Genomic DNA, 15,516 nt, shown 5'->3' with positions numbered 1-15,516 from the left:
TAAGTACATTTCCCTATGGTGGCCCACTCTTTCAAAAATAAAAATGTCTGAAAAACTTCACCTTTTGTTTTTATAAACTACAGTAGAGCCTGGTTGATAAGTTTTCCCGGCTGTTACGTTCAAAAATGCCAGTCCCGTTTTACTTCCATAGAGATGCATGTATTAGTTTCCTGCTTGTTACGTAAGCGCCGTTCACATATGTGCAGCCGAGTAAGACCGAGAGTCTTGCGATGGCTCGTTCACACTTGTGACCGAGTACGACCGAGAGACCTCTTGCGACGTCTTAGAACCGGATGCGCTGCAGCGGAGCTGGTCCTAAGACGTCGCAAGAGGCTTAAAAAACAGTCTGGTCTCTCTCGGTCTTACTCGGTTGCATATGTGTGAACGGCGCTTAAATTCCCGGTTTCTAGGTCCAAAACTGTCGCCATCGCGGCGCCAGGCTGCCACGCTGGCTTCGAAGCGACGCAAAGCCGAACCATGCAATGCGGGTCGCACGGCACGCACGCAGATGGCCGTCCTTTCCCTCTCTTTTCTGTCCCTCTGTCTCCTTGCTGGGCTTTGCCGAGCTCTGCCACAGCTTCCCATCTTGCCCGGGTATGACCTTGGAGCATTGCTCGGACGGGGAGCAAGGCTGCAAACGCTCGTTCTCTCTTTTATCTGTCCCTCTCTTTCTCTCGCACAAGGTGCACCCGCATGCACGCTGCGCTCCTAGTTTGTTCCGTTCGATTGCGTGAACCATGGTGTTTCGGTGTACGTGCGTATTTTTTGCTCATTGACGGCGGTCATGGCATCGCGAAAAAGGAAGGCACTCTCTATTAAAAAGAAGTGATATACTTTAGACGGTGGATCGCAATCCCAACCGGAAAAGATCTGACATCGCAAGATACCTCGGACTTGCGCCGTCAACTTTGAACAGCATCATTGCCAAACGAAAGGAGATCGAGGCGAAAGCTCTGAACCGCTGAGCATAGCGGACACCGTGGCCGACCTCACTGCTGCCGACAACGAAGAAAGTGATGAAGATGGCGAGCAAGAAACGGACGATTACGCTGCGCCCATGTTTGCGGGCACGATCGTTGCGTTGGACACCTTGCGCCGCTACGTAAATGTTCACGAATGCGCGGAGAGAGAGTGAGATGACTGCGGCCCCTGGAGAAACGGCTTTTACTGCTTAGAGGCCGAGGACCAGACTTGAGTTTCTGTAAGGCAGAATATCTACCTCACCATGGGGGAGAAGGAAACAGGCAACTGTGGCAACACCTCGACTGTGGACAGGGTAGAAAGGGGGAGGAGGAAGTTAGGGAAAAGTGGAAAGAACGATCTGGTCGTCGGGGGACTTGGCCTGAGGGTCAACTTTTGAGCCATTCCCTCAAACTGATTCAAACTTTCAGGGTGAATTGAACCCCATTAGGATTAATGACATCTAAAGTTTTAGTCTTGTAGGCCAATTCTACAACATACTATGATGCTTAACAAGCTCCAGAAAAAAGTTACTTTATTAGGAAATGTATTTAAAATAATTATAATTGAAATCCAAAAAAATGTTTGGTTTAATGTGAAGTAGAATAGCCATAGTGCAAGTTAAGGTAAAAATTAATTATAGAAAATGCGATTCTAGAAAAAAAAAACATCCAAAAAGAGCAAAAGATTTTAACAAATTTCTGTGTTCTAAAATATTCAGTTTTTGCCATGAAGAATTTAGCCTTCTCAGGTTATAAGTACCTTAATCTGTTCCTCAGGAAATTTCAGTCCAGGACACCACTGAATGAAATCTTTACACTTTCAAAATGTCCAATGATACATTTCCTCATACTAAATTTTCTGCCAAAAAGTGAAACTGAGAAAAATGCATTTGAAGTTTCAACTTTAGGTTTCTTTCTATGAGTCCAAGGTAGGCAAAATTCACCTGGGGCACTGTTAGCACCTTCCTCTTCAAGACTTCTTTGTTCCACTGGCAACAGATACCAGTTTGTGTCGTTTGTAGGCAAGCTACCTTTTGTAGCAGGCATTCCTTGACAGATAAACTGGCAAGAACTAAGAGGCAAATCATGCTAAGGAAGAGCAGCAAAGCAGAAATATGATCTGAAGTGGAAGATACTGTGAAAGGGTGTTACTGAAGATGGCACAATATCACGTCACCAGGCAGGATCAATCGTAAACCCCGTTTCGGGTCTCAACCATTAAAATTGCTCAGACCAAATTTTCAGGATTTTTTTCTGTTTGGATGTGCAGAGTTTTCCTGGCCATTGATACGCAGAGTTTTCCTGGCCATTGATACTTCTAAACTTGGAAAGCTTCTACAGGCTAAATCTAGAGTAAATGATGCTTCCAATGAGGGTGAGATGTTCCGGCTTAGTTAAACGAGTATGAAGCAGTGCTAAATAAAAATGCAAAAAACTTGCTCCCTGCTGACTTAGAGGGCTGCCGACATGAAGAAAATAATTTATTGTGAGATAAATCTTGCACGTTTATAAATGTAAAGTTCTGAAACCATTCCTTGGAAGTTAATAAACATAAGCATATCATTTTTGAGAAAAACGTTTTTTCTGAAGAATTTGGATTCTGAGCCCATATCCCCCCTTAACGTTAATTTGAAGCGGCAGGCGGATATTACGCGCTTTTGCGAACATGTCTGAGTCCTCAACAGTTCTGCAAGTACACATAAAATAAACCATAGTATAAAAGCTGCTTTCTATCTCATGTAGAGCCCCCCAAGTGCGTTATCGGTTATGTTTTCCCAGATGATGTTTTTTTTTTCGCAGCCCCCTGAAAAACATATTAACAAGGTTCTGCTGTAGATTAGAATGAGCAAACACCAGCAAATCTGGCTCCTAGTTATGAGAAATAAAAGCTTTTATTATCAGGTGGAGATCTTTGCATAGCCCCTACACAAGGCAAATCTGCGTCCAAAAGCTGCATAATGAAAGACAGAAGTGCAAGCATTCCACCGCGCCAAACAATAAAAAACTTTAAGTCGGGATCCGCTTTTGGTTGCTGAACTGCTTGCCCTTGAATGGCCTGTCTTCCTTCCTGCGGAAAAAAACAAGGACAACAAAGAAACATGATTGCATGAATTTCGACGCATGTGTGAACAGTGCAGCACACAGCAAGGCACGTGGCCCACAACTGTTATGTTTGGACGCAGTTGTGCCATGTTGTGCAAAACACACATAAGGCCACATCCCAGGATTATTTCATGGTCCCTTCGACTAACCAGCAAAAATAAAAGCAAACTCACTTGGGGGGAACGGGCACTGTGTTGACAGGAGGCTTGAGAACAACCTGCAAAGCAAAAACGAATGCCAGCCATTCAGGCAACCACACAGAGATACTAGATATATAGCTTGCCTAAAACTGAATTGTGCCACTTTCACCTAGATTCCTCAGCCCACGCATGGAAAAGTCTGGTTACAGTCACTAGAAAGTCGAAAACAACAGGACCTTGGCACAGCCAAGCTGTTGTCCTTACTCATATCAGTATTCCATAGTACAGCATCTATACTTGGAAATAGCACACTTCTACATTGACGCAGAGCCTGCGGGGACTAATCATTGGGACATATGGAAGCAATCTAAGGAATGACGAGACAAAGAAAATGTTTGAATCCAAGAATGCGACCTGCGTTAGGACGCCGAGACGTTCATACGCTCAGAATCTTAGTGCAGACCTCATTTCCCTAATCATTTGCTGGGCACCTTCAGTAAATCGCAATAATGACTGGGTTTTCATGTGTATATCAAAAAGTTATGCGAGCAGGCCTTCTTTTTAAAAAGGTCGACCTACATCTATGCAAATATGATGCACTTGCTTGAGAGTGCAATGAAACACAGACACAATTACAATTACAAGCAGATTGCTCTCAGAAGATACCCAACCAACCAGCAGATTTCAAGATAATGTGCATGCATTATCTTGGAAGTTTATGTGTGGGCTGAGGAATGCTACGGCAGAACGTCTCCATGGTAAAATCTTTTTTTTCAGGAAACGATCAACCATACATCATCGGTGGATGAGAGCCTCAAATGCCCGCACAAGTATTGCAAGCTGACTCAAGCTTTGTTAACATTCAGAAGGGTTGACACCATTCAATACATTCTTTCATAAATACCGCAGCCTCATTCGAGGTAATGGCAAAAGTTGAAATACGACAATGATACATAAAGAAAACAATAAAGAGGAGCAAACAAGTACCATAGAGAAAAGGAAATCACCTTAATAACAATGCATTGAATATAACTTTTGCGGTCGTACACCAAACTAGGGCAAGTACAACAATTTCTGAAATCAAAGCATGACACATACATTGAGGCACGTTGACATTATTCGTTATGCACAAAAAAAAAAATTGTTTCGAAACAAGTAATGTGGGAACCGAAATGGAATGTCGTTCAAAAGGTAAAAGCATCCGATGCACGACGTGTCAGAGAAAGGGGTACATTTGGCACGCTCAGGGCCACTACCCTCGTTCACAACTCCACGCAAGAATTCTAGCTGCTCAAAAGTGACCCCGAAAGACGGCATCTCAAGCTCTAAAGCCGGGGTCATGCTGCTAATACGTCGTACAAAAGACAGTCTGCGGACACGTTCAAAGCATACAAAAGTATGAAGCAAGCTTGCTTCGAACATGCCAAGTCGTGTCCGCTGATAATTCTGCCATCACGTCTGCGGAGAACACCTTGTCCTTTGGATGACGAACAACCCGTCTGACCGCAGCTTCAAGTTGTCACAGAGGTTGAAGAAACAAAATTTCAGCCTCTCCACTGGTGAAGAAGGAAGACCAGCGAAGCTGTTATCTTTACGACGTCTAAAATAATGCCTAGAGGACGACGTCTAGGATGACTTCTTGGACGACCTCAATACGACCACAAGGACGACTTCTAGGACGACCTCGAGGATGACGCCTCGGACGATGCCTAATACGACCTCAAAAACGACTTCTAAGATTTCCTTGAGGACAACATTTAGGACGACTAGGACAACCTCCAAGATGACGTTTAGGACTACCTCAAAAATGACTTTTAGGACGACCTCGAGGACAACCTTTCTGACGACCTCAAGGATGATGTCTAGAACAACCTCAAGGACGACTTCTAGGATGACCACAAGGATGACCTTGAGGACGACTTCTAGAATGACGCCTAGAGAAATTCAGCCTTTCCACTCTGGTGTAAACCAGAGTGGAAAGGCTGAAAATGTTGCCGCCATTTATGAGTGACGGCAGCAACCAGACAACTGGCGAGCCGGTTGACAATCATACCCGTTAAAGAGTAAATCGGATAGCTTCAGCCTGTTTCGAATTGAGCTGGCCGAGGAGTCCCCAAAAGGGTAGTCCGCAGCAGGTTCAACGAGTTTGTCAACCACACGTGCCCGCGGCAGGGCATGAGCTCTACCAGTGGCATCACCTGGTACTTGAGGGGCTCCCTGGGCATGGCGACGATGACGATGTCCACCAGCTTGAAGACCCCAATTGTATCGGTGACCTCCGACACGCCGTCTGCGGACTGGTAGCGCAGTTCGATGCAGTTTCTGCCGCCTTCCGTCGAGTGGGAGAAGCTCTTCACACCCAGTTTCTGGGGGGAGGGGGGGGGGAGCCGTGCGGTACTCCTTAGGCTTTACTTCCGTCGTTGTAGTGAAGGCACAAGGCAAGGCCCACAGGTAGACCCCAAATGCTCCAAAAGAACTCTGCAGTGGCAGTTTTTAGTGCAGTATGTGCTAGTCTAAGCGTGCAAATGCAGCAGAACAGCTCTGTTTGTGCCAACGGAATATCCCGATAGGCAGTGGCCACTGGTTCCGTAGCAATGATGGAAAAAAAGGCCCGATTAGTTTGTATCCCACTGAAGTACCCCTCCCACTAGTACAGACGAGTTAGCAAAAAAGAGTAGTTAGTTTGGCTTCTCAACGAGAGTATACATAGGTTTAATATATTCAACATCACTTTTATCAATGTGCAACTGCAATGGAACCTCTGAAACAAAGACTCGGCTACTTGGGGACAATCGTCTGAAGTTGATAGGTTTGCTAAACACCAGTGTAGTGCAATAAACTGTACTTATTTAAGAATAATGAAACCTTTTCATGGACAAAGCCCCGTCACCTTTGTGTAAGGGATGTGAAGAGGAAATCATTGCAATTAGCAAATGGTGAAGCAGTGATCACACTTGGACCCTAAAAAAGGTAATCTGCACTGGGTAACCAAGTATGACATTTGCATGTTCAAAATTCAAGCGCAGGTCACATTCTTGGGTCCAAATGTGATCCTTGCCTTATCATTCTCTTGTCTCCTGTTGTAAAAAGTGCAATATTTGGCTCTCCACATGTTGTGCAGAAAAGAAAACATTCTAAGTCTGTTCATACGCACATGCACATAAACATTTATTTCAGACAAAAGTTTTGTGATATGGCCACAATATTTAATTCTGATGTAGCCAGGTTCAGAGAAAGAGTATCAAATTACTTTATTTGATAACTGAAAGGTGATGGAATTGAAAAAATTCCTATCACTAGTAGTTCTATTTTACATCCAGACATGTTTTTACTGTCGTTTTGCAGAAACTCCCCTTTATTTGTAGTTTCCCAATCAACTACATCACAATATAACAAGAAGACTGCCATGAGAAAACGGTCTACAAAAGTGAATACGGCATGCCACAGAATGAATACATCCCACAATTTCCATTTTCCCTTTGCCGCATACATGTGCCACAGGTGTCACTTTGCTGCAGTGCTCCCGTGCCGTGAGAGGAACCGCACTCAGAGCCGCTTCCCCGCAGTGCTCCCGTGTCACGTGGCAAAGTCCACTTGAGCGATCTCGACCCCCACAAGCACAGATACAGTGCAGCGCTGACCTGGAGCTATACACAGCACTGACTTTCCGCAATATCAGCACTGAATCAGCAGAATGTGACCTCGCCTCTTCCTGCTTATACATGCAATGCAGCACTAACTCAGTGCTAAGTTAGCACTGACAGTAGTCCTAGTGCAGTGCTGACTTTGCACTACTACAGCACTGTGCTGCATGTGTGAACCAGACTACAGTGCAGCCAATACTCAGCAATGAACCGAAGGAGGGTGACTCACATCACAGTAGACTCTCTTGACCATGCCCACGCTGAGGGACAGCACGTCAAAGGCGTGCTCCTGGACGGAGGTCACCATGGCACGGTCCTCAAACTTGCCACATTGCTGGTCGGGAAAGAAAGCATACATGACCGACTTGATGCACACGCACAATGTGGACGTATCATTGGATGCGGCCATGTCTAGGCACATCAAGCACTCGTTCAAACAAGAGACACAATGGTGCTTCAGACGAAATTGTGAGCTAACTTGGCAAGGCACTCGATATGAAGTGGATGAAAAAAAAAAAAAAGCTCCCTGCATAACCAACTGAATGTGAGATTAGTTAGTGGCCATTCCAAAGCAAATTTCTTGGCAAAAGTCACAAAACATAAAGTTTCATTTCTTTTGGTAAGAAAACATCTTTGGCTGTGACATGGGAGCAGATCCATGAAACTGACAGGACGAAAATGTGAAATGGAACTGCCATGTCATCTACAAACGTCGTCTACAAAGATCTAGCGGTACCACGGCATATGCGAATCGGTGCGTGCCTACTTGTCGCTGGTAGAGCAAGTACAAGGTTTCGTAATTTGCCCGCACGCTAACATCTTCACAGTTTGTAGAACGATTTCAAAAATTTGAGCTCCAGTCGATTCATCGTGTCGAACACCACAAGGTTCTGAGACATGCCAAAGACTCCCAGGAATGTTGGGCTATGCTTAGAAGAAATGTTTGAGACCTTTCAAGGCTCTAACGTCCAAAATAGAGTCAAAACTCTATCTAACGAAGTCGAAGGGAACCGCAAATTACTTCGTTAAATTGGAAACTTCGTAATATTGAGAAATAAATTTTTGGACATTTCGCTAAGTAAATTCGAAGTCTTAACGCAGCAGCATCATAAAAACTACCATGATATCGATTTTTTTTGTGTCCACGCACTGAAATTTTTAACAATGCACGAAAAAGTCCGCGAAGGGGTCACACTGCTTGTGCATGTTAAAGGGAAAACAAGAAAACCTCAAAACTCAGGGGAGATTTATTTTTTAGCGAAGAAGCTCATTAGCTTTGCCTGCATGCGCTTTGTCAGGAGTGGACGTATGGACTTCTCGTAGCTCGCAAGCGACTCATCCAAGCTTTAGTGTTAAACACATACTGTGCGGAAAGTTTCCTGGCCCCTTTAAAGTACCATGGCTTCTCGGTTTTTCCAATGACAAGCGGGACACACTTGTCGCTCCCATCCATGTTAACACAGAGCAAGATGCTAAGCATTTGCTTGCGCTGTTTTTCTCCGTGGAAAGGTTCCCCTTTTTGCACATCTTGCTTGGTAGCATCTGGTAGAACAGCCCACTTTCGTCCGCATTGGACACATCCTCAAGGGTGTAACTTCCAAGAATGTCAAGAATATTTTGTGCAGGGTGGTCTACAGGTTTTTCTTCCTGGACGGATGCCCAGACGAAGTGGCACTCAACGTTGTGGCGCTTGTGGCACTAATGATGGCGTCCTTCGATTTCAAGATTGACGCAAGCGTGCTGGCTGGTATGCCATGCTCTACTGCGACTTCACATTTCTTCCATCCGCTCGTGACAGCATGAATGATATCCGCTTTCTTTTCAAGGGTCAGCACTTTTCTTTTCTTCTTGGGGGCTCCATTTCTCAGCAATACAGAACGTAGCGGGACAGATGTTGTACGCAAAAAGAACCAGTGACAAGCAATGAAAGAAAACAACAGTCCTAACAAAGAGCGGAGAGACTGAGACTATTAGTGCCATCTGTAGCATGTGACACGAAGCAACTGCCGCTGCTACCGTTATCTAGTCGATTCAAAGCCATGCGGAGAATCCGTGTTCCGTGCAGTTGCGTTTTGTAGGGTACCTCTGGTGGGTACCTGGATTCTACCGCTGGCACGCGAAAGGCAAGCTTCAATCCATTTTGGGCGAAATAAATGAAGAATAACTTCTTTTTGCATATATTTTTTCGGAAATACTTCGTTAAATCGGGTCTGAGGGGCAATTTACTTTGTTATTTCGAGTTCATATAAGCATCAAGCCCTATGAGAAACTGGGAGAAACACGATTTGTTTGTTAGATCGGGAAATTCGTAAGATTGGGGTTCCTTAAACCGAGTTTTGACTGTAGTAAACCTTTTATTTTGAATCAGATAAACATACCAAACAGCTATGATGTTTTCATGCAACGTCTGTCAGGAGTTCATAAGTACTTGTGTGTTGTTCCTTTTTTTGACATAAAATGGCTAAGATAGGGAGTCACACTCGCTGCAGCAACTCTTACGTCGGGAAGTGCAGCAAAGAGACGATCACACGCTTTTAATTACCGTATTTGCACGAATATAACGCGACCACGAATATAACGCGAGGGCAGGTTTTGATGCCCTCAAAAAGAAAAAAAAATATTATTACTATTATAACGCGAACCGAGGCCGCGTCAATTTCTTGCACTCGGGGGCATGGCAGATGTGAAAAGTCAATGGAAATAGAAGAAATATCAGTTTATGTTTTGACTGCACTGATCCTCACAGCTCAGGTCCTTCCGTTTACAGTCCACTTGGCGACTACGCAGGTAAGCAGCAGCACGGCACCTGCTTGTCTGGTAGTTCCTTTTTCTTCTGTGCGAGCTCCTCGGCAGCCCACAATCCAAACAAGGCAGAAGCAGAAGCACAAACACACAAACACCGGATCACTCTGGAGCAGAAACTAAACAATGCGCAGCAGAAAAAAAGACTGCTGAATCCTATACACGGTCATACTTCTTGTTATGGTCCCTCTGCATAAACAAATGCCTCGTGTTGCACGACTGCGTAAACCTTGACGTAAACGCGGTTAGTGGTCTTGGCTTGGCTTGTGTTGACTTGACTTGGCCCGGCTGGGCTTGGCTCAAATTGGCCGGTGCCCGCATTCCCGCATGGTGTGTGCGCGCGCGCGCGTGCTGAGTTTCTGCGGCGTGCGCGCGTTGTACAAACACAAAAATGATAAAAATGCTTTTTTTTTGTTTTCTATTCGTCCCTTCACGTGGCCCAATAGCTAATAAATTCCCTTCCACACCCCCACTTCTTTTCCCACCGGATATTTTGCATTGAGCCGAAGGGATGGCTTTCTCCTCTGGCTTTCTCCAGACTCGCGCGCCTCGTGGCTGAACTCGATTCCGAATATAACGCGAGGTGCGTTTTGGAGCACGTAATTTCGGAAAAAAACTCGCGTTATATTCGTGCAAATACGGTATGCAGTATTTGAAGTTGATGTTTGCTCATCGCAGGGCACTTGGAACATGACTGGGAAGAGTTTCTAGGGTTGTGCACAAACCTGTATGAACACATAGAGGAAGAGCTCAATGCTGAGATCCTGGACGTTGCGCGCCTTGAACTTCTTGTCGTTGCAGTGCTCCGCGATTCCCTGCAGCTCTTTGGGACTTTGACGCAGGGGCTCGCTGTAACCTGCAAACAGGGTGACAACAGAGCCGTGAACCGAGAGAAAAATAAAATTTGCCTTTTTCTAGCACTATTGTGGCCAAGGCAGTGGTAACACAGAATATATTGTGTGTTGCTTTGCGATGATCATGCACAGATGAACTTGGTACACATTTTCTGCTTTTTCGGCTCAAACGTCGTCGTGCACGGCGTCTCTGAAAGAAAGCCCTACCAAAGCCAGCGTTTGAGTAACACAATATCTGAAGTTCTCGCTTCTTGACATCCCCCACCCCAGCTTTGACCCCTCCCCCCCTTCCCCAAAGCCGGCATTCCAGTGGCACGGAATTCAAAGTCTACTTATTCTCGCGGAAGCGCGCCTTAGCTTCGACCCTGTTACTCCGCATCTCCCAGTTTCCTTCGACGCACACGCTCCTCTTCTTCCCTCTCGTCTCCTGCACACTCTCCCACCGTATGTGCGAATGCACTCACTCAATGCCTCCTATGTGACGAGGCTGCACTGCTGAATGTTCTGTGTCACCTACCAAAGGCCGGCAACAGTGGACGCGACTGCTATGTCAGCATTTGGCTGGGACTCCAAGCAGTGATGAGATGAGTTCCAGCTGAACGCTAACGCGGCACTCCTGTCCAACTTGTCCGACACACTCGAAAGTGCATTAGAGCGAGGGTCCTCGAACTTTGCTATCTCAAGAAACGGCAGTCTTTTTTAAATGGCAGCAGAGGAACTCCCCCTGGTCTTGGCATTGCAGCAATAACACGCAGCAGAAACCCACAGACCATGTAAAGATGCGTGCACATACTAAGGAATGTTTGCCACATAGCTATGTGTCAAGGAATGGCTCAGGGTTTCTAAAATAGTGCTTGAACTGCGTGAACACTCTATTTAGGGGCAGAGATGGTCAAGGAAATTTGAGAGCTCGAGGAACCCCCGGGGTTCTCGGGGAACCCAGTTCGAGAGCCCGTGCGTTAGAGGGAGCTGCCAGGAGCTGGCCACATAAGAGATTCTGAGCTAAAAGACAAACGAGCGAGTCACTCACCCAAGGCGGCACCCAGCAGTCGGTGGACCATGATGTCCGCGTAACGTCGAATAGGGGATGTAAAGTGTGTGTAGAGAGGCACGTTGAGGGCGTAGTGCCAAAACGTGTCCGGGTCATCCCGCCTTCCTGCGCAGAAGTAGGTGGCCATCTGCAATGCCAGACGTTGCGAGTGAGAACAAGACGGCCAGAAAAAGAAGGGGAACAAAGAACCAACGTGAGCGGAGGGTTCGAGAAAAAAGAAAAAGAGCAAGAGAAGTGAAGATTGGTCAAAATGACACCGTCAACTGAGCTAGGTTTGAGCTGGGCAAAATCTAAACTGTCAACAGTCGCTCGAGTATGATGACAAATAAGACTTTGGGTCACCGACAAAAAATGGTAAGAGAAACATAGAGCCTAGGAAAAGATGTTGAATGTTGACAACATGAAAAGACATTGATCAAAATACAGCGAGAGTGTGGGCTAGCTGGTGACGTTCCTTTTCCTGTGTCCTTCTTCTACCAAGTTTTCTATCTTTTACCGCAGTCTTAGGTAATTTTCAACACGATCAAAAGACATTGCTCAAGATCGCTTACTCTACATTTTTCAGCCTACGGCCAAGGCTAAACATGCGGACTAAAATATGTCCTACCGTAAAATACCGGGCAAGCGCCCGCTCAAAATTAAGAGATAATCGCGAAAAAATGGGGGATGGGCGCTTTTCCGGTCATCAATTTTGCATATAAATGTACTGTGCATATTTTTTCATATCTTAGAAATCTGGATATGGGTACTTAATGTGGAATGGGCGGATGCGCGGTATTCTATGGTATATCATTACATTGCCTTCATCGATTCGAAGAATGGGTGACCATCCTGCGTTTTACTGGCCAAGCACAAAACACACTCTTTCAAAGACTGATGCTTTTCATGCCTGTATGCTCCCACTGTCACTAAATTGTCGCATTTAAAAACAGCATCAATACCCTGCTAGAAAAATACACAGAAGAGTGACATGCTTCTTTTGAGCACATTGTCACTATTTGGAAAGCGTGCCTTTGGCGTATGCGCCACAGGCGCACTATTACCGCGATATTAAAGAGAGATCTGAAATGAGTATGTCATCCTTCTATGCATCACTTTGGGCAGGACTTGCTCTGCTTCTTGTGCATCCGGTTTCAAAATTAAGCGATAAAAATGCAAAAATTTAATACTGAATACTCAAAGCCAGTGGCCTCTTTGCAAATGGCATCAATTGATATAGCCTCAAAAAAAAAAAACTTCAAATGCAACATGACCATAAAACCAATATTAAAAAGTTGATAAAAAAACCTTACTTAATTAGCCTGCGATTGTGACAGTAATTTTCCCATATAATGTCTGCCGAACTGATAAAACACAGTGAATAAAGAGAGCGTCTGCAATTTTACATATTGGTCACTCCCCTTTGTTTAATGTTCAGTTTACATTAAAAACAAACACCATGTACAATCATAGCAATAAAATTTTTGACAATGCAACACATCTTACCCAACTTTTCATGGCATAAATTATCCTGTTTGTCGAAGCAAAAACGAATAAAAGAAGGGGAATCCCAGGCACATCAAAATCTGGGCAAGTTTAGGTTATGTATAAGTGCCCAATATAACCAAAATCACTATAAGAGAAGACAGAGTCTAGGAAATGCATAGCATGAAAGGGACCACGGAACTTACTTTCATTGGTCTGGAGAGCAAGTTGGTAAGTACATTGAGCCTGGCATGAGAAGCTTCGTCCGAGCCCAAAAGCTGGTTCAGCGACCTCTGTAAAAAGGCGGTTCATCTCGGACACTGCTTTGCGCCGGCACTCTTGCATCAAGTTTCACTACTTTGCACCAATGCACGCAGGGAAAGATGCACCGTTTTGTACGGTAGGACTACGATAATTTAAGGGGGGACACTACCCAAAAAAGTAAATTTTTGAACCACTCGTCTGATTTAAATTATATTTACAGGGCTTGTTTCTGTTGATGTTGATAACATTTCTGCCAATTTTTGTTAACCTGGGAGAAGTACAAAAAAAAATTGCAAACGTTCAAAGACGAAAGTGGGCGTGTCTGCTTAGGAAAACTATCGCTTTGAAATTACTTATAAATTTGGTGTTTTCATGTGTTACATTGCATTAGGACAGTTCAGAGATAACTATGGAGCTATATTTCTATGTTATACCATCTTTCATGACAAAAAAGCCACATAAACACAAATACAGTTTTTTAGATTTCCATCCTTTGTCCAAACTTTTAGTTCTTGAGCATGAAAAATGACAAAAATAAAAAATACAAGCTCATAGTTATCTTCCCCTTAAAATTTCACCCCAGAAACACTCAGTTTTCCTAAAGTGAAACTTATGCCAAAAAGTGGAATGGAGAAAAATGCGTTCAAAATGCTCCAACCTCTACCTTTTCTTTAGCATCAGTGGACCGAAAATAATTTATAAAAAATTAACTATGCAGTGTAAACTAATGAAACTTTCTGGCAATACTCTCTAGATGTTGGTGGATGTAAATATGACATTTTTCAAAATCAACTTTTTTTTGCAGAAATTGTTTTTTCTGGGTAGTGTCCCCCCTTAAACCCTGATACTTCATACTTCTAAATAATTCAAACAAATTTAAAAATTTTGGTTGTCCCACTATGTTTTTAATGTATTCATAAGCCACTTGGTTCGAACGTCATTTTCGTGTAATTCATACACGTTGTTCTCACGGCCCCGTTGAGTGCGCTTCTTTTCGAGCACCAGTGCACTGCAGCGAGGCAACACCTGCAGAGCTTGCTTTCGCGGGTGTTGCTTCTCTGCAGTGCAACGGTGCTCGGTGAGAAGCACACTCAACGGGGTTCAAGCAGGGCGCACATTAGCTATAAAAATGGGTACCACGCGGAAATTTCCATAGCAACTTGTACGGAAGCACTGACGAGATGGCAAGGCATAGGTCCACGTCACAACGTCTGCGCAAGCTGCTATGAAAACTGCCGCGCGATGCCCATTTTCATTGCTCGTGAGTTCCCTGCTTAATAGTCCACATTAGACAACTTCTTGGCCTGATAAACAAACTTAATTTTGTTTTAAGTTGTCATGTGCTGTCTAAACAGTCCATGATATAAACAACATTTTTGAGAGAAAATAAACTTGTCATACATTTCACACATGTTTCTTGTGTGGCATACCTGCTATGATCAGCAGGCCCATGTAGAGGAAATCATCAAATATCTGCTTTGTATGTGTAGCCATTCATACGGCAAATTATAATTTTATTACGCATCATATTTAGATGAATTTCTGATAATTCAAACTTCATTTTATTCTAACAAAATTTGTGGCTTCCTGGAGTTTGAATTAGTGAGTCGACTGTACCAGCTCCTCGGAGAAGCAGCTGATGCAAAGGAGGATCTATGTTAGATTGGAGAGCTCAGAAGTTTGATGGGGTAGATGCTTGATACTGTATACAACTAAATTTTGCAAGGACTCAATTTTTGCAAACAGTGAGACTTAAAAAAAATAGCGAAAAATTGGTCTCACAATATGCTATACCACGGTAGCAAAGGCATAACATATCACTCCAAATCACGCAATTTCGAACCTGCTGAAATAAAGTCGTTAACAGTTTGTACTTTGCATATGTTTTATATGTTTCAAAAGTAGGTGGTGGGCACATATTGCAACACGGGCGCATGCTCAAAATTTAACTAAATATTTCGCCCCTCCTCTACCATGTAGCATTGGCATTTTTTCAGGTGTTGTGCACGTGCATACTACCGTAAAATACCACGGGAATGCCCACTTCGTTCAAGCACCCGCTATTAACATTTCCCAAATTTGAGAATCCTGAAAATTTTACGTTAAGAGTGTCATTTGACTGTACAAGTGCCCATGTCTAGATTAACCCAGCTTTCATGAAAGTTGGGTGGGCGTCCCCTGGCACATTATGGTAGTCGAACTTCAGTCAAACTTTGTCAAACATCCCGATGA

The 15,516-nt window shown here is 44.2% G+C and overlaps 1 protein-coding gene across 2 annotated transcripts in view; it reads right to left on the bottom strand.

Annotated features, from left to right (window-relative positions):
* Positions 1-2,835: 2,835 nt before the first annotated feature.
* Positions 2,836-15,516, bottom strand: part of LOC8028552 (DIS3-like exonuclease 2) — a 54,016-nt gene continuing 41,335 nt past the window's right edge. For both annotated transcript variants that reach the window (XM_040223806.3, XM_029977047.4), the window contains 7 exons: positions 13,227-13,313; positions 11,536-11,683; positions 10,377-10,507; positions 7,079-7,183; positions 5,404-5,571; positions 3,239-3,282; positions 2,836-3,030 (listed from right to left, as the gene is read on the bottom strand). In XM_040223806.3, coding sequence (XP_040079740.1) covers positions 2,970-3,030; positions 3,239-3,282; positions 5,404-5,571; positions 7,079-7,183; positions 10,377-10,507; positions 11,536-11,683; positions 13,227-13,313 — 744 coding nt within the window. In that variant the 3' untranslated portion in view covers positions 2,836-2,969. The remainder of the gene's footprint in view (positions 3,031-3,238; positions 3,283-5,403; positions 5,572-7,078; positions 7,184-10,376; positions 10,508-11,535; positions 11,684-13,226; positions 13,314-15,516) is intronic.

This window comes from Ixodes scapularis, unplaced genomic scaffold, assembly GCF_016920785.2.
Source record: "Ixodes scapularis isolate PalLabHiFi unplaced genomic scaffold, ASM1692078v2 PGA_scaffold1__304_contigs__length_218370807, whole genome shotgun sequence".
Lineage (NCBI taxonomy): Eukaryota > Metazoa > Arthropoda > Arachnida > Ixodida > Ixodidae > Ixodes > Ixodes scapularis.
This window is presented reverse-complemented; position numbering and strand designations above follow the sequence as displayed.